The 26,576-nt window shown below is 51.2% G+C and overlaps 1 protein-coding gene across 1 annotated transcript; it reads left to right on the top strand.

Moving 5' to 3' along the window:
* The first annotated feature begins 1,976 nt into the window (after positions 1-1,976).
* LOC140394240 (tripartite motif-containing protein 3-like) lies at positions 1,977-24,193 on the top strand. The gene is made up of 3 exons (XM_072481280.1): positions 1,977-2,153; positions 11,572-12,893; positions 21,050-24,193. Exons 2-3 carry the CDS (start codon positions 11,589-11,591, stop codon positions 21,758-21,760), a joined length of 2,016 nt encoding a protein of 671 aa, XP_072337381.1. The 5' UTR covers positions 1,977-2,153; positions 11,572-11,588; the 3' UTR covers positions 21,761-24,193.
* Positions 24,194-26,576: the final 2,383 nt, after the last annotated feature.

Below are 26,576 nucleotides of genomic sequence, written 5' to 3'. Positions count from 1 at the left end.
ATTCTCCGGCCCGGATGGGCCGAAGTCCCACTGCTAGAATGCCTGTCCCGCCGGCGTGGATTAAACCACCTCTCTTACTGGCGGGACAAGGTGGCGCGGGCGGGCTCCAGGGTCCTGAGGGGGGCGGGGGGGGGGGGCGATCTGGCCCCATGGGGTGCCCCCATGGTGGCCTGGCCCACGATCAGGGCCCACCGATCCGCGGGCGGGCCTGTGCCATGGGGGCACTCTTTTCCTTCCGCCTTCGCCACGGTCTCCACCATGGCGGAGGCGGAAGAGACTCCCTCCACTGCGCATGCGCGGGGATGCCGTGAGCGGTCGCTGACGCTCCCGCGCATGTGCCGCCCGGCAATGTCATTTCCGCGCCAGCTGGCGGGGCACCAAAGGCCTTTCCCACCAGCTGGCGGGGCGGAAATGAGTCCGGCGCGGGCCTAGCCCCTCAAGGTTAGGGCTCGGCCGCTCAAGGGGGGAAGGATTCCGCACCTTTGGGGCGGCGCGATGCCGGACTGATTTGCACCGTTTTTGGCGCCAGTCGGCGGACATCGCGTCGATTACGGAGAATTTTGCCCCTGGTTTATATTCCGGCCTTGGGTGACTGTCTGTGTGGATTACATCTGGATTCTCCGGTTTCCTCCCACAGTCTAAAGATGTGCAGGTTAGGTGGATTGGTGTAATGAATTGCTCCTATGTGTCCAGAGATGGGTAGGTTAGATTGGGCTCCGGGCATAGGACAGGGGAGTGGGCCTAGGTGGGGTGCTCTTTCGGAGGGTCGTGTGACATTATAAAATGTACAGCATGTGAAGAGTCAATGTTATGTTAAGCCTAGCCACTAGAGGGAGCTAAAGGACAGTGCTATAAATTGCACTGGCTCTTAAGCTAAGGGGAGGGGATTAGACTGGAGCTGAAGAAGATACGATTCATAGTGTATTGCAGAGTTAGTTAAGATATAATAGTTATAATTAATAGATAGAGAGAGTGTTAGTGAGTGTGGTTTAATTCCTACATTGCTATTCAGAATAAGTGTCGAACTCAAATTAAGTAGTGTTAATAAAATTAGTTTAGTTCTTCAAAAGAGCTTTGTGTATCTTACATAGAACATACAGTGCAGAAGGAGGCCATTTGGCCCATCAAGTCTGCACTGACCCACTTAAGCCCTCACTTCCACCCTATACCCATAACCCAATAACCCCTCCTAAACGTTTTGGATACTAAGGGCAATTTAGCATGGCCAAACCACCTATCTTGCACGTCTTTGGACTGTGGGAGGAAACCGGAGCACCCGGAGGAAACCCACGCAGACACGGGAAGAATGTGCAGACTCGCACAGACAGTGACCCAGCGGGGAATTGAACCTGGGACCCTGGCGCGGTGAAGCCACAATGCTATCCACTGTGCTACCGTGCTACCCGATCTTTGTGATCACTACGCCTTCCATCCTGGAAACCCTCACAAACATCACCACAGGGCAGTGCAGACTCGATGGGTTGAATGGCCTTCTTCTGCACTGTAGGGATTCTATGTATTCTAATGTGCAGGGATACAAGGAGACGGTGGGGGGGGGGGGGGGGGGGGGGGCGGCGGGGGAAATACTAGGTGAGTTACTCATTGAGAGAGCTGGTACAGGCACAAGGGACTAAACATCTGCGTCATAAAAATTCTGTGTTTCTGCGAATTTCTCTCTGTTTCATATCTGTCTTTCTGTGTTTCTCTCTCTCTCTGTCTCAGTCTTCCTGTGTTTCTCTCTGTGTGCCTCTATCTGTCTTTCTATCTGTGTCTCTATCTGTGTGTGTTCCTTCTTGACTTCCTCTCTCTCCCTCTGTTTCTCTCTCTGTGTATGTGTGCCCTCCCTCGCCCTCTGTTTCTCTTGGCCCCCTCTCCGGGGGAGGTGATCTGTGGAGGGAGCAGATCCAGTATCTGTCGGTCGGATCAGGTGTCAAGCTTCTCTCTTTACAGAGGAGGCTCACCAACCGGCGCTCCGATATTGGGAACAGGTAAAGGTAAACAGCAACAACAGGCAGGAGGCCAAGCATTGGAGCAACCTCGGCCCTCCCACACTTACAGTGCCGGAGCTGACTCCTGGAGCAACAGCACAATCAGCCCGAGGGTAGCAGCGAGAGGCATTTATATTTCAATTTGAAGAAAGGATTTTTCCTTCGGTTGGTGAATATATTATTCATTTCTGAGTCGGTTTTATACTCATGTTTATGTGTCTCTGTGTGTGGGAGGGATTAGCAGACTTCGGCTGGATTCCACACTTTTAATTTAGAGCCTGGTGTTATGTGCTGACGTCTGTTTTCTTCAGAGCAGCTTGTGTATTACACCTCCTCGTTTTGCTCTTAAAGGGACCAAGGCCCCTGCTGAGCACTCTGAAGTTGTTTAGTTGGGTTTTTACTCTGCTCTGGCTTCCTTAAATTCACTCTCGGCAATGTGGACATCTAGAGCCATAGATTTTCACAGCACAAAAAGAGGCCCTTCGGCCCAATCGTTTCTGCGCAGGCCATCAAGCACCTATCTGTTCTCATACCACTTTACAGCACTTGGCCCATAGCCTTGTGTGCTATGCCATTCCAGCTGCTGTTTGGTAAGGCTGGCATTCCAAAGGTTCCCTGAGTAGGCAGTGATGGTCTTTCCTCTTGATCCACTGGTCATGAGTTTGACACAATTGCATGGCTGGCTCGACCAATTTAAAGGGCGATTCAGAGTCAGTCACATTGTTGTGTGACTGGAGTTATGTGTAGGTCAGAATGGGTAAGGATGAGCAGATGGGATGGCACGGTAGCACTGTTGCTTCACAGCTCCAGGGTCCCAGGTTCGATTCCCAACTTGGGTCACTGTCTGTGCGGAGTCAGCATGTTCTTCCCGTGTCTGCGTGGGTTTCCTCCGGGTGCTCCGGTTTCCTCCCACAAATCCCGAACAACGTGCTTGTTAGGTGAATTGGACATTCTGAATTCTCCCTCAGTGTACCCGAACAGGCATTGGAATGTGGCGACGAGGGGCTTTTCACAGTAACCTCATTGCAGTGTTAATGTAAGCCTACTTGTGACACTAATAAAGATTATTATTATTATTTCCTTCTCTAAAGGACATGAGTGAACCAGATGTGTTTTAAATACATTCTGACAACTGCACGGTCACTTTGAGTGAGACCAGCATTATACTTCCTGTAGCGCACAAAGACTCCGTGAGACGAATAGAGTGAAGTCGATGAGGCTTTATTAAGCGTGTCTGTTCCCCCGCAGCTCGATAGTAGAATGGCCTGCGGGGGAGGACTCCGGCTTCTTATACTCCACCTTCAGGGCGGAGCTAGAGGTCAACGGCCAACCAGGACCCGGGATCTGTCAGCCAATGACATTAGGGCTTCCAGTCCCACATGACCCCTAATACATACTACCACACTTCCCAACATTGTTAATTCTAAATTCAAGATTGATTGTGGGATTTAAACTCGTGTTCGCCAGATTTTAGTCCAGGTCTCTGGGTCACAAGTCCTTGTTTGTTTTACATATATTATTCAGGCATTTTAATAAAAAACAAACCAAAATTATAAAACATTATAAATAACCAAGCCCCACTCCCTACTCTCACCCCCTCCTCCCGTCCTGCCTTCCCCATTTTTACCCCCTTACCCCCCCCTTTGCTGACACCTCAGTCCTCTTTAAAGAAGGCAATGAACTGCTTCCACCTCCGAGCGAACCCATCAACCGACCCCCTCAGGACCAACTTGACCTTCCCCACTCTCAGGAATTCTGCCAGGTCATTCACCCACACCCCCGCTTTCGGTGGCTCCGAGTCCCTCCATCCAAGTAAGATCCATCTCTGGACTATCAGGGAGGCAAAGGCCAAGATATCGGCCTCTCTCGCCCCATGGACTCCCAGATCTTTCGACACCCCGAATATCGCTACCCCGGACTCAGGGTCACCTTTACCCCCAACATCCCGGACATTACATCAGCAAACCCCTGCCAGAACCCCTTTAGCTTCAGAAATGACCAGAATAATAATAATCGCTTATTATCACAAGTAGGCTTCTATGAAGTGACTGTGAAAAGCTCCTAGCCGCCACATTCCGGCGCCTGTTCGGGGAGGCCGGTAGGGGAATTGAACCCGCGCTGCTGGCCTTGTCTGCATTACAAGCATTACAAGCCAGCTGTTTATCCCACTGTGCTAAACCAGCCCCTGTAACATGCGGGTGTGATTCGCGGGCCACCCTACGCACCGCTCACACCTATCCTCTCCCCCCTCAAAAAACCTACTCCTCGCGCTACCGTCATATGTGCCCTGTGAACTACTTTAAATTGGATAAGGCTTAGCAGGACCTCAGCCCACGTCCCAGCCTCCACCTCCCCACCCAGCTACTCCTCCCACTTACGCTTTATATCTCCCACCAGGACCCCCTCCCTATCCATCAGCTCCTTGTAGACCTATGGGCGGCACGGTAGCACAGTGGTTAGCACTGCTACTTCACAGCACCAGGTTCGATTCCCGGCTTGGGTCACTGTCTGTGTGGAGTCTGCACGTACTCCACGTGTCTGCGTGGGTTTCCTCCAGGTGCTCCGGTTTCCTCCCACATGTCCCGAAAGATGTGCTGTTAGGTAATTTGGACATTCTGAATTCTCTCTCAGTGTACTCAAACAGGCGCCGGAATGTGGTGACTAGAGGCTTTTCACAGTAATTTCATTCGACCATGAGACATAGGAGCAGAATTAGGCCACTCGGCCCCTCAAGTCTGTTCCGCCATTCAATCATGGCTAATATTTTCTCATCCCCATTCTCCTGCCTTCTCCCCATAACCCCTGATCCCCTTATTAATCAAGAACCTATCTATCTCTGTCTTAAAGATACTCAGTGATTTGGCCTCCACAGCCTTCTGCGGCAAAGAGTTCCACAGATTCACCACCCTCTGCCTGAAGAAATTCGTCCTCATCTCTGTTTTAAAGGATCGTTCTTTTAGTCTGAGATGGTGTCCTCTTCTTCTAGTTTCTCCTACAAGTGGAAACATCCCTTCCACGTCCACTCTATCCAGGCCTTGCAGAATCCTGTAAGTTTCAATAAGATCCCCCCCTCAGCCTTCTAAACTCCGAGTACAGACCCAGAGTCCTCAACCGTTCCTCATACGACAAGCTCTTCATTCCAAGGATCATTCTTGTGAAATGAAATTAAAATCGCTTATTGTCACAAGTAGGCTTCAAATGAAGTTACTGTGAAAAGCCCCTAGTCGCCACATTCCGGCGCCTGTTCGGGGAGGCTGGTACGGGAATTGAACCCGCGCTTCGTCTGCTTTAAAAGCCAGCTATTTAGCCCTGTGCTAAACCTGCCCCTTACACACCTTCACACAGGTGTGAAGCACCTGTGGACCCTTTCCAAGGCCAGCACATCCTTCCTTAGATATGGGGCCCAAGGCTGCTCACAATACTTCAAATGGGGTCTGACCAGAGCCTTCTACAGCCTCCGAAGTGCATCTCTGCTCTTGTATTCTAACCCTCTCGACATGAATGCTGACATTGCATTTGCCTTCCTAACTGCCGACTGAACCTGCACGTTAACCTTAAGATAATCGCGAACAAGGACTCCCAAAATCCTTTGTGCTTCTGATTTCCTCAGCATTTCCCCATTTAGAAAATAGCCTATGCCTAAATTCCTCCTTCCAAAGTGCATAATCTCACACTTTTCCACATTGTATTTCATCTGCCACTTCATTACCCACTCTCCTAGTTTGTCCAAATCCTTCTGCAACCCCCTTGCTTCCCCTACCTGTCCCTCTACAGATCTTTGTATCATCTGCAAACTTGGCAACAGTGCCTTCAGTTCCTTCTTCCAGATCGTTAATGTATATTGTAAAAAGTTGTGGTCCCAGCGCAGACCCCTGAGGCACACCACTAGTCACCTGTTGTCATCCTGAAAAAGACCCCTTTTATCCCCACTCTCTGCCTTCTGCCAGTCAGCCAATCCTCTATCCATGCCAGGATCTTACCCTAAACACCATGGGCTTTTAACTTATTTAACAGTCTCCTATGCGGCACTTTGTCAAAGGCCTTTTGGAAATCTAAATAAATCACGTCCACTGGTTCTCCTTTATCTAACTTCCTTGTTACCTCCTCAAAGAACTCTAACAGATTTGTCAGACACGACCTCCCTTTGACGAAGCTGTGCTGACTCAATCCTATTTTATCATGCACTTCCAAGTACTCCGCGATCTCATCTTTAATAACGGACTCTAAAATCTTACCAATGACCGAAGTCAGGCTAACCGGCCTATAATTTCCCGTCTTCTGCCTCCCTCCCTTCTTAAACAGCGGTGTTACATTGCAGAGTTAATGTCAGCCTAATGGTGACAATAAAGATTATTATTATACCTCAGACACCTTTCCCTCCCCTATCTCCTCCTTCAAAGTACCTTATCCTGCAACCACAAGGACGATAACCCAGGAAAGGATGGTACTTCTCTCTCCACAAAATCCCGAACCTGCAGGAACCTGAAACCGTTTCCCCTCGGCAGCTCATACTCTTCCTCCAGGTCCTCCAATTTTGTGAAACTACCCCCTATAAGCAGGTCAACAAATCGCTCAATCCCTGCCTGCCGCCACCCCCAATCCCTCACATCCAGCCCCTGGTGCAAACCTATGATTATCACAGATCAGTGCCCACACCGAGGCACCTTCCAGTCCCAAATGCTGCCTCCACTCCCTCAAGGCCGACACCACTGGGTTCACAGAGTGCCTGGCCGGCAAGAACGGCAGAGACGCTGGTAATAATGCCCTTAAGCTCGTTCCCCTATAGGAAGCCGCCTACATCTGCCCCCACGTCGACCCCTCCCCCGCTACCCATTTCCTAACCATGGTGATGTTTGCTGCCCAGTAGTAGTTCATTATATTCAACAACGCCAACACCCCCACTCCTCGACTTGCTGCAAAAGCTCTTTTTTTTTAATTTAGAGTACCCACTTCATTTTTTTCCAATTAAGGGGCAATTTAGCGTGGCCAATCCACCTACCCTGCACATCTTTGGGTTGTGGGGGCGAAACCCACGCAAATACGGGGAGAATGTGCAAACTCCACACGGACAGTGACCCAGAGACGGGATCGAACCTGGGACCTCGGTGCCGTGAGGCTGCAGTGCTATCCAAAAACTCTTTTGACCCGCGGAGTCTTCCCCACCCATACAAACCCAGAGATCAGCGCATTGACCTTTTTGAAGAAGGATTTCGGAACAAAGATCGAGAGATTCTGAAATATCAACAGGAACCTCGGCAGCACCGTCATCTTCACTGTCTGCCCCCGACCCGCCAGCGACAATGGCAGCATATCCCACCTCTTAAATTCCCCCTTCATCTGCTCCACCAGCCGAGTCAAATTCAACTTATGCAGCTGCGCCCAACCCCGCGTCATCTGGATGCCACTATCACCACTATTTTGAACAGCAGCTTCCCTAACCTCCTCTCCTGCCCTCTGGCCTCAATCGGGAACGTCTCGCTCTTTCCCATATTCAACTTGTACCCGGAGAACCGGCCAGATTCCTCCAAAATCCCCATAATTCCCCCAATACCACCCAATGGGTCTGAACTATATAACAGGCTATCCACGTACAGCAAAACCCTGTGCGCGACGCCCCTGCACAATCCCTTTCCAGTCCCTCAATGCTCCAAGTGCCATTGCCAATGGCTCTATAGCCAAGGCAAAAAGCAATGGGGAGAGAGGGCACCCGCCTCTTCCCGCGGTGCAGCCCCCATACTCTCCTTCACCTCCCTCAACCCAATAGGGGCTCCCAATCCCTGCATCAATTCCTGATCCACCCTGGGAAACTCTAACCCATCCAGGAACCGCCACATCCCCCCCCCCCCCCCCCCCTCTCCCCGGCCGGGGGCTCTGATTCATACAAACTTCTGTAAAAAGCCTCAAACACCCCATTCTCCCCCACCAGGCTGAGTCCAACACCACCCTTCCCGGCTCGTCCTTTACTCTGCTAATATCCCTTGCCACCTTCCTGCTTCCTCAGTTGGTGGGCCAGCATCCTACTCGCCTTCTCCCCGTACTCATACCACTGCCCTCCGCAACTGCCCCACTGCCTTCCCCATGGACACTAACCCCAACTCCACCTGGAGCATCTGCTTCTCCTTCAACAGTCCTGCCTCCGGGGTCTCTGAATACCTCCTGTCTACCCTCATGATCTCATCTAGCAGCCTTGCCATCTCTACCCATTCTTCCTTATCCCTACACGCTCAAATTGAAATAAACTTCCTCCCGAACCACCGCCTTGAGTGCCTCCCACAGTGTGGCGACCGTGACCTCCCCCGTGTCATTGAGCTCTACATACCCTTGAATGGCTGCCCTCACCCGCTAGCACTCCTCCTCATCCGCCAAGAACCTCACATCCAGCCTCCACTTCGGAGACCATGATCGCCGAATACTCTGAATCGCCCAACCCTGCCAACAATGCCCTGTCCTCAAAAAAATCAATCTGGGAGGACACCTGGTGGACGTGGGAAAAATATGAAAATTCCTTCACCCTCGGCCTCCCAAACCTCCGCGGATCCACCACCCCCATACGCTCCATAGACCCCTTCAGCTCCTTTGCCACTGCCGACATCATCCCCGATCTCGGGCTCAATCGGTCCAAGCTTGGCTCTTCACCATATTAACACCCCCCACATGATCAACTGGTGCGAGTCCAGGTCAGGAATCTTCCCTAGAACCCGTCTCATGGAATCTATACCATCCCAATTTGGGGCATAAACAAACCTCCTCCCGGATCTGCCACAATGCTCCCCACCTCGAATGCCACCTGCTTATTCTCCAGCACCCCCTCGGCTTCATGACCAATCCCGAGTGGAACCCCTGACCCACCCATCCCTTCCTCAACCTTGTCTGGTCCCCTATCTATAGGTGCGTCTCCTGCAAAAAAGGCCACGTCCGCCTTCAGACTCCTCAGGTGCACGAACACAAGTGACCATTTAACAGGCCCATTCAAACCCCGCATGTTCCATGTGACCAGCCTGGTCAGGGGGCTCCCTGCCCCCTCCCCTGCCGATCAACCATATCCCTTTTTCGGCCAGCCTCCGGCCCGTGTCACGCGACCCTCCAGACCCACCCTTGGATGTCCACCGTCATCACTCCCTTTCCAACTGCAGCTCAGCAACCACACCCCTGTCAGCAACCCCCTCCCCCAAACAATACAACAACCCCACCCCCCTCCCCAAAATACAACAACCCCATCCCCCTCCCCTTCACCTACCTCCTGACATCACCCCACTGCACTCCCGTTAACTAGCCCACCCAGCTAGCATGGTGGCCCCCGTCCAAGGCCTCCGAACCCCTTACACCCACCCCGTCCCCACCTCACCCCCCGTCCACACTCTCACAAAAAGCAGGAAAGGTGCACTCACCCTTGATACTCCCCCCACGGAGGGACTTTCTCTCCAAACACCCCACCATCAAATCCAAAATAACATTTCAAGGGGAAATGTTTCCCGAGAACAAAGAAACCTCCTCAGAAAACCTCCGAAGCTCATTGTCCTACTCTTGTGAGTCCAGTGTCTCTCATAAACTCCATCTCCTCCGGCGTACTAAAATAATGTTCTTGATTCCGAAAAGTAATCCAGAGGCGGGCGAGGTACATCAGTACAAGCTTCATCCACTTCTTGAAGAGGGCAGCCTGATTAAACCCAGCCCTCCTCTTCGCCAGTTCTGTGCCCAAGCCCTGGTACCCGCAGCTTGTTCCCTTCCCAGGTGCACCTCCTCGACTGCCTCGCCCACCGAAGAATCTTTTCCTTATCCAGACAGCGGTGCGACCGCACCACCATCGCCTTTGGCAGCTCGCCCACTTGTGGTCTCTTCACTAGTGCCCTGTGCGCTTGGTCGATCTACAGGGACTGATTAAAGGCTTCCTTCCCCCATCAACTGCTCCAACATTTTGGCCACATACACACCGGCCTCCGCACCTTCGATGCCTTCGGGCATTCCTACAATCCTCAAATTTTGCCTTCTGGAGCTGTTCTCCAGGTCCTCCACCTTTTCCTTCAGCCTCTTCTGGGTCTCCGGCATCACCCCCACCTCACCACCAACGGGGTCATCTGCTCCACGTGCTCTCACACCGCCTCCTCCACTTTCTGGATCACCCGGTCCTGGGACTCCAGCCTTTGATCCAGTCCCTCGATATCTGCTTTAACCGGTTCCGCCACTTTGACCAGGTCTTCCAGGGCCTCCTTCCTCTGCTGGCTGAACTTAGCGTTCAGAAATCCCACCAACTGCTCCATTGACCACTGGGTGGAAAGACCTTTGCCCTCTGCCATCTTATCCTGTGGCGCACCACGAAGACTCTCCTGCACCAACAGCTCCGTTCTTCTTGCCCCACTCCTAGTTCTGGGATCCATCCACCAACTACACCAGAGGAGTTACACCTTCTCCTGGTACTCCTACACCTCTTTCCATCCAAAACTTCACCCTTCAGATGCGGAAAGGGCCGAAAAATGCCACTTTGAGCGGGAGCCACCAAATGTGCGACCGCTCACTCCATGGCCGCCACCGGAAGTCCGGCCACAAGCCCTTTTAACACAATCGTAGCACCACTGCACCCAAATGGGGCAGAGAACCGTAGAAATGGTACAGCACAGAATGGGGCCATTCGGCCCATCGTCTTCCTGCACACGCCCTATAGCCCTGCAATGTACAGCATTTAAAGTGCAGATCCAGGTATTTCTCAAAAGAGTTTAGGGTCTCTGCTCACCACAGACTCAGGCAGCAAATTCCAGACTCCCACTACCCTCTGCGTAAAAAGGTTTTCCCTCATGTCCCCTTGAATCTTTCTGCCAGTTATCTTGAATCTATGACCCCCGGTTTCTGAACTGTCTGCTAAGGGGAACAGGTTTCTCCTATTTCTCTATCTCTACCTCTGACAATTTTGTACACCTCAATCATGTCACCCCTCAGCCTTCTCTGTTCAAGGAAAACAGCCCCAACCTCTCTGATCTCTCCTCGCGGCTATAATTCTCCAGCCTTGGCACGCAGACACGGGGAGAATGTGCAAACTCCACACGGACAGTGACCCGGGGCCGGGATTGAACGCGGGTCCTCAGCGACATTGGCAGCAGTGCTAACCACTGCACCACCGTGCCACCCAATCTGTGCCATACCTGTCCTGGGAATATTTGATGGGAATCTCGAGAAACAGAAAGTACGTTTTGAAGAATAAGTTTTGTGCAATGTTGTCTGCTCTCATGAAAGTTCTGGCATTGCTTGGGGTTCAAGTCCCCGACTCTCCTGACAGTGCTCTCACTGAGATATTCAACCAGGAGAGCATCGCAGTTGATGCAATCCTGTTCTCAGCTGGTGGGTACACCTATATTAGCTAGATTCTTGGGTATCAATCCGCTGGAGGAATCCTTGCAGCTCCCTCACCCAACCTGAAGGTGCTGAGATTAAATACAGCCCCCAGTTGTTGACCCGGAAAAGATCAGCTCCTTAAGAACTGCTTCCTGGATGTCTCCCAGTCTATCAGTTCAATTGGACATTGTGTGTGTGTGATGGGAGTTACAATGCAAGAGAGGTGAAGATTCTGTAACTCTGCTTCTGTTCTCCACAGGATGCAAAGAGTGGGAAATGAACCCTCATCTGGTGGAGCAGCTGCTGACCTGCTCAGTTTGCCTCGAGCGTTACACCAGGCCCAAGCTCCTGCCTTGCCAGCACACCTTCTGCCAAGAACCCTGCTTGAGCGGCCTAGTGGACCAAAATGCCCGGGAGGTGAAATGCCCTGAGTGCCGGAGGGTCCATGCCATCCCCAGGGAAGGCGTAGCCGGGTTCCCAAGCAACAGAACCATTCTCGGCTTTCTGGACATCTCCATGGGGCAAATTAGTGGTCAAACGAATATCGGGACACTGACCTGTGGTTTGTGCGGCCTGGAGAAAGAGCTTGGCACGTGTCACCACTGCCAGAATCAACTTTGTAATTCCTGCCACCGCATACACATGGAGCGAGTGCGGTGGGACCTCAGGAGCTTGGTATCCCAGATGAGAAGGTTCATCCCTAAACTCTCTGACGCCCTCCGGTCTCTCGAGCAGAGGTCGGCGTCCGTCCGGGAGAACGGAGAATCGGTACGAGCCAAGATTCGCCACAGTACCGAACGGCACATGGCCGAGTTAAAGGAGCGGGAACAGGCATTACTTCTGGAGGTGGAGAGCATGATATGGAGCTCGGGTAGGACTCTCCGCAGCAAGCAGGAGGACCTTGAGCTTGGGTTGGCCACTCTGTCCAGCCACTGTGACTGCGTCGATAGCAGCTTGGCCAAAAACAGTAGCCTTCCGAGCACCAAACTCTGGCAGCTGCACCAACAGTCCAAAGAGCTGATTGATCAGGTGAGGCAGTTGGAGAAGCCCCAACAGGAGCGGCCGCAAATTCTGACGTTTGTGCCCAGCACTGCTATCTACCATAATGGCATTAACTTTGGAACTGTAATCTGGGTTACAAAAGACTTCACACCATCGCCAATCATCTCTTCCCCTTTGCCTAGTGGTCAGGTGGTTCAGAGGTCATACCCAAGCATCACCTCAACACCAAACAGTACTGACATGTACCCCCCACTGCCTCTTACCAACTCATCTAGCCTCCTCCTCAAGGCACCAACTAACATTTTAACCTCAAGGCCACAGTTAGGACAAAGGCCTAACACTCTTTGCCCCACAGACACCCCAACTCTGGTGATTGAACCTCAGGATATTTGTAATAATCTAGTGGGCTTCAGATTGACTGGCCGCAGCCTCCTGCTCCATTATCAAGAGAAGGGCTGCATGAAACGCAAGATAGGATCGAAGGGGAGTGACATGGGACATTTCACCTGGCCCCGAGGGGTGGCTGCAACCCTGGAAGGTGAGCTGGTGGTGGCAGACAGCAGTAACCACAGAGTTCAGGTAAGGAATCAGTGAAACAACCAGTTGGCAGACTGTAGACCAGAGGCAGACAGTTGAAGGGACTTGGTGGGCAAAAGGAGATGGTTTGGGGGGCCAATTCGTATTGAATGGTGGTGCTCACTTGCGAGGATGTATGGCCAATTCCCAATCCTATATCTTGTGTTCTTATGTATATGTAGAATGGAGACGTACAGTACACACAATGACCACATAATGTGAGATATGGAATTCGGAGTAAATTGAGAATTGGTGGGACACACGGTAAGTGCAGTCCCAATGGTACACACACACAGAGAACCTCGTCTCAATGGTACACACGGTGAATCCAGTATCAGTGGTAGACACGGTGAATCCAGTATCAGTGGTAGACACAGTGAATCCAGTATCAGTGGTACACACGGTGAATCCAGTATCAGTGGTACACACGGTGAATCCAGTGTCATTGGTACACACTGTGAATCCAGTATCAGTGGTACACACGGTGAATCCAGTATCAGTGGTACACACGGTGAATCCAGTATCAGTGGTACACACGGTGAATCCAGTATCAGTGGTACACACGGTGAATCCAGTATCAGTGGTACACACGGTGAATCCAGTGTCATTGGTACACACGGTGAATCCAGTATCAGTGGTACACACGGTGAGTCCAGTCCCAATGGTGCACACACAGTGAATCCAGTCTCAATGGTACACACGGTGAATCCAGTATCAGTGGTAGACACGGTGAATCCAGTATCAGTGGTAGACACGGTGGATCCAGTATCAGTGGTAGACACGGTGGATCCAGTATCAGTGGTAGACACGGTGAATCCAGTATCAGTGGTACACACGGTGAATCCAGTATCAGTGGTACACACGGTGAATCCAGTATCAGTGGTACACACGGTGAATCCAGTATCAGTGGTACACACGGTGAATCCAGTATCAGTGGTACACAGTGAATCCAGTATCAGTGGTACAGTGAATCCAGTACCAGTGATACATACGGTGAATCCAGTATCAGTGGTACACACAGTGAATCCAGTATCAGTGGTACATACGGTGAATCCAGCATCAGTGATACACACGGTTAATCCAGAATCAGTGGTACACACAGTGAATCCAATATCAGTGGTACATACGGTGAATTCAGCATCAGTGATACATACGGTGAATCCAGCATCAGTGGTACACACAGTGAATTCAGCATCAGTGATACACACGGTGAATCCAGTATCAGTGATACACACGTTGAATCCAGTATCAGTGGTACACACGGTGAATTCAGCATCAGTGATACACACGGTGAATCCAGCATCAATGATACACACGGTGAATCCAGTATCAGTCGTACACACGCTAAATCCAGAATCAGTGGTACACACGGTGAATCCAGCATCAGTGATACACACAGTGAATTCAGCATCAGTGATACACATGGTGAATCCAGTATCAGTGGTACACACGGTGAATCCAGTATCAGTGGTACACACAGTGAATTCAGCATCAGTGATACACACGGTGAATCCAGTATCAGTGGTACACACGGTGAATTCAGCATCAGTGATATACACGGTGAATCCAGCATCAGTGATACACACGGTGAATTCAGCATCAGTGATACACACAGTGAATTCAGCATCAGTGACACACACGGTGAATCCAGCATCAGTGATACACACGGTGAATCCAGTATCAGTGATACACGTGATGAATCCAGCATCAGTGATACACATGGTGAATTCAGCATCAGTGACACACACGGTGAATCCAGTATCAGTGGTACACACGGTAAATCCAGTGGTACACACGGTGAATCCAGCAGCAGTGCTACACACGGTGAATCCAGTATCAGTGGTACACACAGTGAATTCAGCATCAGTGATACACATGGTGAATCCAGTATCAGTGGTACACACGGTGAATTCAGCATCAGTGATATACACGGTGAATCCAGCATCAGTGATACACACGGTGAATTCAGCATCAGTGATACACACAGTGAATTCAGCATCAGTGACACACACGGTGAATCCAGCATCAGTGATACACACGGTGAATCCAGTATCAGTGATACACGTGATGAATCCAGTATCAGTGATACACACGGTGAATCCAGCATCAGTGATACACACGGTGAATTCAGCATCAGTGACACACACGGTGAATCCAGTATCAGTGGTACACACGGTAAATCCAGTATCAGTGATACACACGGTGAATCCAGCATCAGTGACACACACGGTGAATCCAGTATCAGTGATACACACGGTGAATCCAGCAGCAGTGCTACACACGGTGAATCCAGTATCAGTGGTACACACGGTAAATCCAGTGGTACACACGATGAATCCAGTATCAGTGGTACACACGGTGAATCCAGTATCAGTGGTACACTGGCGTTTATGTGTCACTTGAGCCTCCCTCCCATCTTTTCTCATCTGAATCTCCCTGCATAACTGGTGATTATGCAGCTTTTATTGTTAGAGGGCTTGAGTTTCGGAGCCATAAGGTCATATTGCAGCTGTACAAAACTCCGGTGCAGCTGCATTTGGAGTATTGTGTGCAGTTCTGGTCGCCACATTATAGGAAGGATGTGGATGCATTGGAAAGGGTGCAGAGGAGATTTACCAGAATGTTGCCTGGTATGGAGGGAAGATCTTATGAGGAAAGGCTGAGGGACCTGAGGCTGTTTTCGTTAGAGAGAAGAAGGTTAAGAGGTGACTTAATTGAGGCATACAAGATGATCAGAGGATTAGATAGGGTGGATAGTGAGAGCCTTTTTCCTCGGATGGTGATGTCTAGCATGAGGGGACGTAGCTTTAAATTGAGGGGAGATAGATATAGGACAGATGTCAGAGGTAGGTTCTTTACTCAGATAGTAAGGGCGTGGAATGCCCTGCCTGCAACATTAGTGGACTCGCCAACACTAAGTGCATTCAAATGGTCATTGGATAAACATATGGACGATAAGGGAATAGTGTAGATGGGCTTTAGAGTGGTTTCACAGGTCGGCGCAACATCGAGGGCCGAAGGGCCTGTACTGCGCTGTAATGTTCTTTGTTCTATTATTGTGGTAGTCACCACTGTTTGTATATAGTACACATATGAGATGTAATACGGTAAGGCTCCTGTACTACAGGTACGGGGGTAGATTTCTGTGCTGGATCCGCCCAGTAGGCGGAGTAGCAGTGGTACATACGGTGTGTGCTCACCGAGCTGCAACCATTTCGGCAGCAGCTGTAGGAGGCAACACATCTCTGCTTAATAAAGCCTCGATTACTCTCTTCTCTCAGCTCGTCGTAATTGATAATGCATCAATTTATTAAGCAGAGATTTTACAGCGATGGACCTTCACATCAAGCCAGATCGCCTGCAGCTACACCCCCAAGCAGACAACGCCACGTCGGCCTTTGACCACTAGCTAGCTTGCTTTGAAGCCTACATCGGATCAGCGACAGAACCACCCTCAGAGGCACAGAAACTCCAGATCCTGTACACAGGGTTGAGCTCCAATATTTTTCCCCTTATCCGGGATGCGCCCAACTACACTGAGGCCATGGCACTTCTGAAAGAGAACTACACCCGGCCGATCAACAATGTCTACGCCAGGCACCTCCTGTCCACGCGGCAACAACTCACCGGTGAGTCATTGGACGATTTCTGGCGTGCCCTGCACGCCCTGGCGAGGAAGTGCGATTGCCAGGCAGTTTCAGCCGTTGAACATTCCAAACTCCTAATCAGGGATGCTTTCGTTACGGGCATAGGGTTGGCGTACATCCACCAGCGCCGCTTAGAAGGGGGTACGCTCGACCTCACGGCAATCAAGAAACTCGCGACCTCGCTAACGGTAGCCTCCCGTAATGTACCCGACTGCACGGTGACTCCATCCTGGACATCGTAGACCCCACCAGCGACCGCCCCCCCAGCCAACCCCAAGCCTGTGCCGCGCGGCAGCCAGCCAACCCCGGGGGGCTCAAGTACTATTCCTGCGGGCAGACAAAGCACCCCTGCCAGCCCTGCCCGTCGCGGAGTGCAATCTGCAAGGCCTGCGGGAAGAAAGGACATTTCGCTGTGGTGTGCCAGGCCCGGTCGATCACCGCTGTAACCAAGCCATTGTTCCTGCATTCCTCACGTGCGACCCATGGATGCCGCCATTTTCGCCCCCGCAACCCAAGTGCGGCCCGTGGGCGCCGCCATCTTCCCCTCATCAGACCTTGTGCGGCCTGTGGGCGCCGCCATCTTCCCCCATCAGAACTTGTGTGGCCCATGGGCGCCGCCACCTTTAACGCCGCCCGCCACATGTGCCCCATAGGGGCCGCCATCTTCCCCTCATCAGACCTTGTGCGGCCTGTGGGCGCCGCCATCTTCCCCCATCAGAACTTGTGTGGCCCGTGGGCGCCGCCATCTTTAACGCCGCCCGCCACGTGTGCCCCGTAGGGGCCGCCATCTTCGGTGCCATTTTGGACGGCACCTCAGGATCCCTGCTCATCGGGCACCTCATCGGGCCACTCATTGCCCGCAACTGCCGCCGACCAGCCCGGGGCCCACCAACACCAGCCGCAGCTCGCCTCCATCACACTCAACCAGTCCCGGCCACACAACCTCGCAACCGCGACAATAACGGTGAAAGTCGATGGCCACAAGACACTTTGCCTTCTCGACTCCAGGAGCACGGTGAGCTTTATCCATCCTGATACAGTAAGGCGCTGCTCCCTCATGGTACACCCCATTACCCAACGAATCTTCCTGGCCCCGGATCCCACTCCGTGGAGATCCGGAGGTACTGCACCGCCACCCTCACCATCCAGGGCGTAGAGTTCAGCAACTTGCGGCTCTACGTCCTCCCCAAGCTCTGCGCAGCCCTGCTACTCGGCCTGGACTTCCAGTGCAACCTCCAAAGTCTAACTCTGAAATTCGGCGGCCCCCTACCACCCCTCACCGTATGCGGCCTCACGACCCGCAAGATCGACCCACCTTCCCTGTTTGCGAACCTCATCCCGGATTGCAAACCCGTCGCCACCAGGAGCAGACGGTACAGTGCCCAGGACAGGACCTTCATCAGGTCGGAGGTCCAGCGGCTGCTGTGGAAAGGCATCATTGAGGCCAGCAACAGCCCCTGGAGAGCCCAAGTGGTGGTGGTAAAGACTGGGGAGAAACACAGGATGGTCATTCACTACAGTCAGACCATCAATCGGTACACTCAGCTCAACGCATATCTCCCACGCATATCTGACATGGTCAATCAGATTACACAGTGCCGGGTCTTCTCTACAGTAGACCTGAAATCTGCCGACCACCTGCTCCCCATCCGCAAGGCGGACCACCAATATACGGCATTCGAAGCAGACAGCCGCCTTTATCACTTCCTTAGGGTTCCCTTCGGCGTCACTAACGGGGTCTCAGTCTTCCAACGGGAGATGGACCGAATGGTTGACCGGTACGGACTGCAGGCCACCTTCCCGTAGCTGGATAACGTCACCATCTGCGGCCACGACGAGCAGGACCACGACGCTAACCTTTTCAAATTTCTCCACACCACCAAACTCCTAAACCTAACGTATAACAAGGAGAAGTGTGTGTTCAGCACAAACCGATTAGTCATCCTTGGCTATGTGGTGCAAAATGGAGTTCTAGGGCCCAACCCCGATCGCATGCGCCCCGTGATGGAACTCACCCTCCCCCACTGCCCCAAGGCCCTCAAACGATGCCTGGGGTTCTTCTCATACTATGCCCAGTGGGTCCCTAACTATGCGGACAAGGCCTGCCCACTCATTCACTCCACAGTTTTCCCCCTGACGGCCGAGGCTCACCAGGTCTTCAACCGTATCAAGGCCGACAGCGCCAAGGCCGCGATGCACGCGGTTGACAAGACCCTCCCCTTTCAAGTTGAGAGCGATGCATCAGACGTCGCTCTCGCCGCCACACTCAACCAGGCAGGCAGACCCGTGGCATTCGTTTCCCGCACCCTCCACACCTCCGAAATTCGGCACTCATCCGTCGAAAAGGAGGCCCAAGCTATCGTTGAAGCTGTGCGACATTGGAGGCATTACCTGGCCGGCAGGAGATTCTCTCTCCTCACTGACCAACGGTCGGTTGCCTTCATGTTCAATAATACACAGCGGGGCAAGATCAAAAACGATAAAATCTTGAGGTGGAGGATCGAGCACTCCACCGACAATTACGAGATTTTGTATCGCCCCGGTAAGCTCAACGAGCCCCCCGATGCCCTATCCCGAGGTACATGTGCCAGCGCACAAGTGGACCGACTCCGGTCCCTACACGATGGTCTCTGTCACCAAGGAGTCACCCGGTTCTTTCACATCATAAAGGCCCGCAACCTGCCCTACTCCATTGCGGAAGTCAGGGCGGTCACCAAAGACTGCCAGATCTGCGCGGAGTGCAAACTGCAATTCTACCGGCCAGACCGAGCGCACCTGGTGAAGGCCTCCCGTCCCTTTGCACGCCTCAGCATGGACTTCAAAGGGCCCCTCCCCCCGTCCGACCGAAACACGTCCTTCCTTAATGTGGTCGACGAATACTCCAGATTCCCCCTCGCCATTCCATGCCCCAATATGACGTCTGCCACAGTCATCAAAGCCCTCAATAGCATCTTCACTCTGTTCGGTTTCCCCGCTTACGTCCACAGCGACCAGGGATCCTCCTTTGTGAGCGATGAGCTGCGTCAATTCCTGCTCAGCAAGGGCATTGCCTCGAGCAGGACGATCAGCTACAACCCCCGGGGAAATGGGCAGGTGGAGAGGGAGAACGGGATGGTCTGGAAGGCCGTCCTGTTGACCCTACGGTCTAAACATCTCCCGGTCTCCCGCTGGCAGGGGGTCCTCCCCGATGTCCTCCGCTCCATTCGATCGCTACTTTGCACTGCGTCTAATGCAACCCCCCATGAACGTATCCTTGCCTTCCCTAGGAAGTCCACCTCCGGGGTTTCGCTCCCAACGTGGCTGGCAGGACCTGTTCTCCTCCGCAAACACGTGCGGCTCCACAAGGCGGACCCGTTGGTCGAGAGGGTACAGCTACTCCATGCAAACTCGCAGTACGCCTACGTGGCGTACCCCGATGGCCGCCAAGACACAGTCTCCTCCAGGGACCTGGCAGTAGCTGGTTCCACCACCCCCCCACCCATCTGCCCCGGCGCAACCCATTCTCCCCCCAGCGCACCTCACCACAGTCCCCGCTCCAGGACGATCTGTCCTCCCATTGGTTCCACCCGGGGATGAAGATGAGGACCACATGCTCCCGGGGTCACCGGCGACCAAGCCGGCACTTGCATCGCCACCGGGACTGCGGCGCTCACAGCAGAGGATCAAGGCACCTGGCCGGCTGAATTTGTGAATTTTTCCAGAAATGTACACTTTAAAAATGCTCACATACATGTAAATAGTTTTCCACGCCCCCACCGCTGGACTCTTTTTTAACAGGGGGTGAATGTGGTAGTCACCACTGTTTGTATATAGTACACATATGAGATGTAATACGGTAAGGTGCCTGTACTACAGGTATATGGGTAGATCCCTGCCTGCTGGCTCTGCCCAGTAGGCGGAGTATAAATGTGTGTGCTCACCGAGCTGCAGCCATTTCAGCAGCAGCTGTAGGAGGCAACACATCTCTGCGTAATAAAGCCTCGATTACTCTCTACTCTCGTCTCGTCGTAATTGATAGTGCATCAATTATCTTCTCCCTCACTGCCTTGGGCAGTTTCCTCTTAAATACCTCCATCTAATCCAATGGAAATTCAGCCTGCAGACATGAATTTGATTTTGTGATCCTTTTTAAAAATAAATTTCGCAATTTATTTTTTCCCATTAAGGGACAATTTAGCGTGGCCAATCCATTTGCCTGCACTTCTTTGGGTGTGGGGGCGAAACCCACGTAGACACGGGGAGAATGTGCAAATACCACACGGACAGTGACCTGGGGCTGGGATCGAACTCGGGGCCTCGACACCGTGAGGCAGCAGTGCTAACCACTGTGCCACTATGTAGCCCTTTGGCCTGTGATCTTTAAAAAAAAATCAGGTTTTGTAACAAAGTTTGAAATTGTCTGTAATTCCAAGCCACCCCCTCCAAGCCACCCACACCCCGGGCCCGAGCAGCTCTCTGCCACTTTAACTGAATGGTTGTCACGCTTGAGCTTCTTGTTATTCTCTCAAACAGGTATTTGACAGGAGAGGCCGCTTCCTCCGAAGTTTTGGGTCGTACGGTAGCGCCGTGGGGGAGTTTGATTGCCTGGCTGGTGTGGCTGTCAGTAACCAGGGCTGGATTGTAACCGCTGACCGTTACAACCACCGGCTGCAGCTCTTCCACAGCTCTGGCCGCTTTGTCCGGGACTTTGGCCGTGAAGGTTCTGGAGATGGGCAGTTGAGCTACCCCTGGGGAGTGGCAGTCGATCAACTGGGCCTTATCTACGTCTGCGACAAGGACAACCACCGGATGCAGCTCTTCACCCCAGGTGGCCAATTTGTCCGTAAGTTTGGTTGTCGTGGCGCGGGTGACGGTCAACTGGACCAGCCCCACTATGTGGCGGTCGGCCCACTGAACAGGGTGGTGGTCAGCGACAGTGGCAACCACCGCATCCAGATCTTCGACACGTCCGGCAGATTCCTTGGCAAGTTTGGCTGTGAGGGCACGGCCCTGGGACAGTTCAAGTACCCCCGCGGTGTGGCGCTGGACCACGAGGGGAACATCCTGGTGGGAGACAGCGGTAACAACCGGGTCCAGCTCTTCCGGCCCGATGGAACATTCCTGCAGGCATTTGGGAGCTGGGGGACTGGGAATGGGCAGGTCAAAGGTCTTGAGGGTGTAGCTTTCTGTGAAGGGGACATCATCGTCAGTGACCGCGAGAATCACAGGATCCAGACATTTTAGACTGAATGTTGGGGACTTGTGGCACTCGTGGTTGAGGGAATATCTATTAGGGGCAGGGCTGAAGCCACATCGGAGTTGCTGGATTAAAGATGAAATCACGTCCCCCTCACTACTATATAGATAGAACATAGAACATTACAGCGCAGTACAGGCCCTTCGGCCCTCGATGTTGCGCCGACCTGTGAAACCAATCTAAAGCCCATCTACACTATTCCCTTATCGTCCATATGTCTATCTAATGACCATTTAAATGCCCTTAATGTTGGCGAGTCCACTACTGTTGCAGGCAGGGCATTCCACACACTTACTACTCTCTGAGTAAAGAACCTACCTCTGACATCTGTCCTATATCTATCTCCCCTCAATTTAAAGCTATGTCTCCTCATGCTAGACATCACCATCCGAGGAAAAAGGCTCTCACTGTCCACCCTATCCAATCCTCTGATCATCTTTTATGCCTCAATTAAGTCACCTCTTAACCTTCTTCTCTCGAACGAAAACAGCCTCAAGTCCCTCAGCCTTTCCTCATAAGATCTTCCCTCCATACCAGGCGACATTCTGGTAAATGTCCTCTGCACCCTATCCAATGCTTCCACATCCTTCCTATAATGAGGCGACGAGAACTGCACGCAATACTCCAAATGCGGCCGCACCTGATAAAAAGAAAACCAATAAAAGCTAACAATCCGTACGCCATCTTAACAATCCTATCAATCTGGGTGGCAACTTTCAGGGATCTATGAACATGGACACCAAGATCTCTCTGCTCATCTACACTACCAAGAATCTTACCATTAGCCCAGTACTCTGTATTCCTATTACTCCTTCCAAAATGAATCACCTCACACCTTTCTGCATTAAACTCCATTTGCCACTTCTCAGCCCAGCTCTGCAGCTTATCTATGTCCCTCTGTAACCTGCAACATCCTTCCGCACTGTCCACAACTCCACCGACTTTAGTGTCATCCGCAAATTTACTCACTCATCCTTCTCTGCACTCCTCCAGGTCATTTATAAAAATGACAAACAGCAGTGGCCCCAAAACAGATCCTTGTGGTACACCACTAGTAACTGAACTCCAGGCTGAACATTTCCCATCAGCCACCACCCTTTGTCTTCTTACAGCTAGCCAATTTCTAATCCAAACTGCGAAATCACCCTCAATCCCATGCCTCCGTATTTTCTGCAAATGCCTACCGTGGGGAACCTTATCAAACGCTTTACTGAAATCCATATACACCACATCAACTGCTTTACCCTCGTCCACCTGATTGGTCACCTTCTCAAAGAACTCAATAAGGTTTGTGAGGCACGACCTACCCTCCACAAAACCGTGCTGATTATCCTAATCAAATTATTCCTTTCCAGATGATTATAAATCCTATCTCTTATAATCCTTTCCAAGACTTTGCCCACAACAGAACTAAGGCTCACTGGTCTATAGTTACTGGGGTTGTCTCTACACCCCTTCTTGAACAAGGGGACAACATTTGCTATCCTCCAGGCTTCTGGCACTATTCCTGTAGACAATGACAACATAAAGATCAAAGCCAAAGGCTCTGCAATCTCAGAATCCTAGGATAAATCCCATCCGGCCCAGGGGATTTATCTATTTTCACACTTTCCAGAATTGCTAACACCTCCTCCTAGTGAACCTCAATCCCGTCTAGTCTAGTAGCCTGTATCTCAGTATTCTCCTCGACAACATTGTCTTTTTCCTGTGTGAATACTGATGAAAAATATTCATTTAGTGCCTCTCCTATCTTCTCGGAGATACTACTGCTTGGAATAAAATCTGCAGAACAGGATTTCAGTATTTGGGGATTCAGGTAGCGAGGGAATGGACGGGGCTCCATAATGGATGGGGCAGTACGGTAACACAAGTGGCGAGCACTGTGGCTTCACAGCGCCAGGGTCCCAGGTTCGATTCCCTGCTGAGGCACCGTCTGTGAGGAGTCTGCACGTTCTCACTGTGCCTGCGTGGGTTTCCTCCTGCAGTCCAAAGACGTGCAGGTTAGGTGGATTGGCCATGTTAAATTGCCCTTCGTGACCAAAAAGGTGAGGGGTTATTGGGTTACGGGGGCAGGGTGGAAGTGAGGGCTTAAGTGGGTCCGTGCAGAGGCAGCTAATCATAAGCATTTCTTATTTTCATGTTCATTTAACATCTAGTTTAAGCATTGGAGAGAGAACAAACTCACAGTTAATTTATCAATGTTACTTAATAAGAATTTGCTCTAATTGGAAGACTACGAGTGTTATTCAACATTGAGTTAAAGATCATCCTAGAAGAAGCAAGTATTGCATAAAGCAATTGCATAAAGCAATACAACATTACTTTCAGAAGTAGTAATGTAATATTATTTATTGGCTATGTGATTTCCTGTTTGTTTTCTTTTTCTTAGTTTTGGATTGTGTTTTATGTATATATTTATAAATGCCTTAATAAAAATACGTTAAAAAACCTGCAGAACAGAATCATATAAGAGATAGGATTTATAATCATCTGGAAAGGAATAATGAATACAGAGTTGGTGTGTTCATTTCCTCCTGAACACTTAGTTACAAAAGTATTGGAGATGTGGCTGAACAATGTCTGACAACAGGCCCGTTGGAGAAATCAGCAGATTGGATGTAGGAGCGGAAACCTCCAGGATTATCGGCAACCAGAGTTGGCAGCTTTCTCTCCAAGTTGGAACATAATAATAATAATCTTTATTGTCACAAGTAGGCTTATGTTAACACTGCAATGAAGTTACTGTGAAAATCCCCTAGTCGCCACATTCCGGCACCTGTTCGGGTACACTGAGGGAGAATTCAGGGTGTCCAAATTACCGAAACGTTCGTCATTCGGGACTTGTGGGAGGAAACCGGAGCACCCGGAGGAAACCCACGCAGACACGGGGAGAACGTGCAGACTCTGCACAAACAGTGACAATAGCCGGAAATCGAACATGGGACCCTAGCGTAGTTGAAATTGAAATTGGACTCCAGCACGGGACCCTAGGCTAGTGTTTTTCAAACCTTTTTTCCTGGGACCCACTTTTACCAACCAGTGGAACCTCGGGACCCTTGCTGGCTGACATTAGCGACCCGCACTGGCCGACCTTACCTTTAATACGACAGGTGAGCCTACTTGGCCCTCACTTGCTTGGTCCTCACGATCTCACTTCCTTCATTATTCAATGCAACATTTATGCTGAGGACTTCAGCTGACGATTCAAGTTCTCGTTGCATCCTTTGAAAAAAATCAAGTGGTTTGTCCTCAACTCGCTATGCTTAGTCTTCAAATGCCTTTGAAGGTTTGATGTTTTTAAAATTTCATTTGCCAGTACTTCCCTGCATATAACACACATGGGTTTTGCATCCTGATTTTAAGTGGCACAATAAAGCCGTACCTCAAGAAATCATCCTTATACGGATTTGTTCCCAATTTCAGATTCTTCTTAATGTGTTAATCACCAGACACCCTGGGGCTCTGAATACAGTTCACATCAGCACGGCTTTGTCTTGCCGTGGACTCTCATGAGATGCTCTCTCCAGCAGATTCAGTTGGGAGATCCTGGCATGTGTGTGTCTCTGGTCCTCTCTTCCCTATTACAAAATAATCCATCTTTAGTTCTTCACACAGCCCTGCAACTTGCTTGCTGGCATCTACATAATGGAGGAATCTCTCCTCCATAATTTTGCGCCTAAAGCGTGGATGCACAGGGTGCATGGCATCAGTGTATGTGTCAGGCGCTTGGCCTCTCTGTCGTTGCCTCTGGCGGAAAGACTCCCATCGTTCATATTTAAAGGCCGGTCGTGACTGGCATTCTTTTTTCTGACTTTGAAACTTTATTTCCAATACCTGATTTTTCCAAGTTTATGACTTTTTAACGACTGAAAATTAAAAAATTTCAGTTGAACATGCGCATCCTTACATTAACACACAAACTTTGTTTTAAATACATACCCATTTCTTCAGAAATTTAAACAAGATAGAAGAAAAATACTTTTTAACTTTACAAACTTACAAACTATGACTTTAGAGGAGATGAACTAACTTGGGAAACACACACAATGTCACAATATTTTTTATTGGTTTCACTGCATTGCACTATCCAAACATCCAAGTCATCTCCTTCTCCATTCTCATCAAAAGCACTCACTTCCTGGTCTCCAGAGTGGCGACACAAAATGATGACTGTGTAGGCTTCTTCCAATGTTGACATGTCAGCTGTATTGACTGGCCTCGTTTGATCGGTATTCCTCTCACTATCGAGTAGCTGTATCCACCTCAGTCACAGACTGCTGACCACTTCCTGACCAGCAAGCGGGTGTTGCGCTGGCCGTTGAACAGCTTAACCACTGAGCCACAGGCCACATTCTGCTGATCGGTGGCGGGGGACGAGCCGAGCAGCGCGCAGAGGACAAGCACCAGAGATGAACTCCAAGCTGGGACCACCATTGTTAGCATCACGTGTCCACATGGACGCTCATCAGCCCCGATCCCCCCTCCTTTCAACCGCTGTGGTTGTCCCCCTCTCAAACAGGCATATCGCTTTGGATACTGTTGGGGGGAATAGCCTATCAGGGGAAAACAGCAGCAGCCAGAGCAGTGGCACCACAGCTGGCTCGGATGTTCAGCAGGGAAGGTCAAAGCGCAGAAGAGCAGAAGTCAGGTGCACAGATAGGCGCTTCTGTGGACGTGAAAGACACTCCAGGATGGTAGGTTGCCTCCCTGGTGCCAGGGTCCAGGATCTCTCACAATGGGTAGCGGGCATCCTGAAGGGGAGGGCAAACAGGCAGAAGTCGTGGTACATATTGGTACCAACGA

Source organism: Scyliorhinus torazame, chromosome 2 (genome assembly GCF_047496885.1).
Source record: "Scyliorhinus torazame isolate Kashiwa2021f chromosome 2, sScyTor2.1, whole genome shotgun sequence".
Classification (NCBI taxonomy): domain Eukaryota; kingdom Metazoa; phylum Chordata; class Chondrichthyes; order Carcharhiniformes; family Scyliorhinidae; genus Scyliorhinus; species Scyliorhinus torazame.
This window is presented reverse-complemented; position numbering and strand designations above follow the sequence as displayed.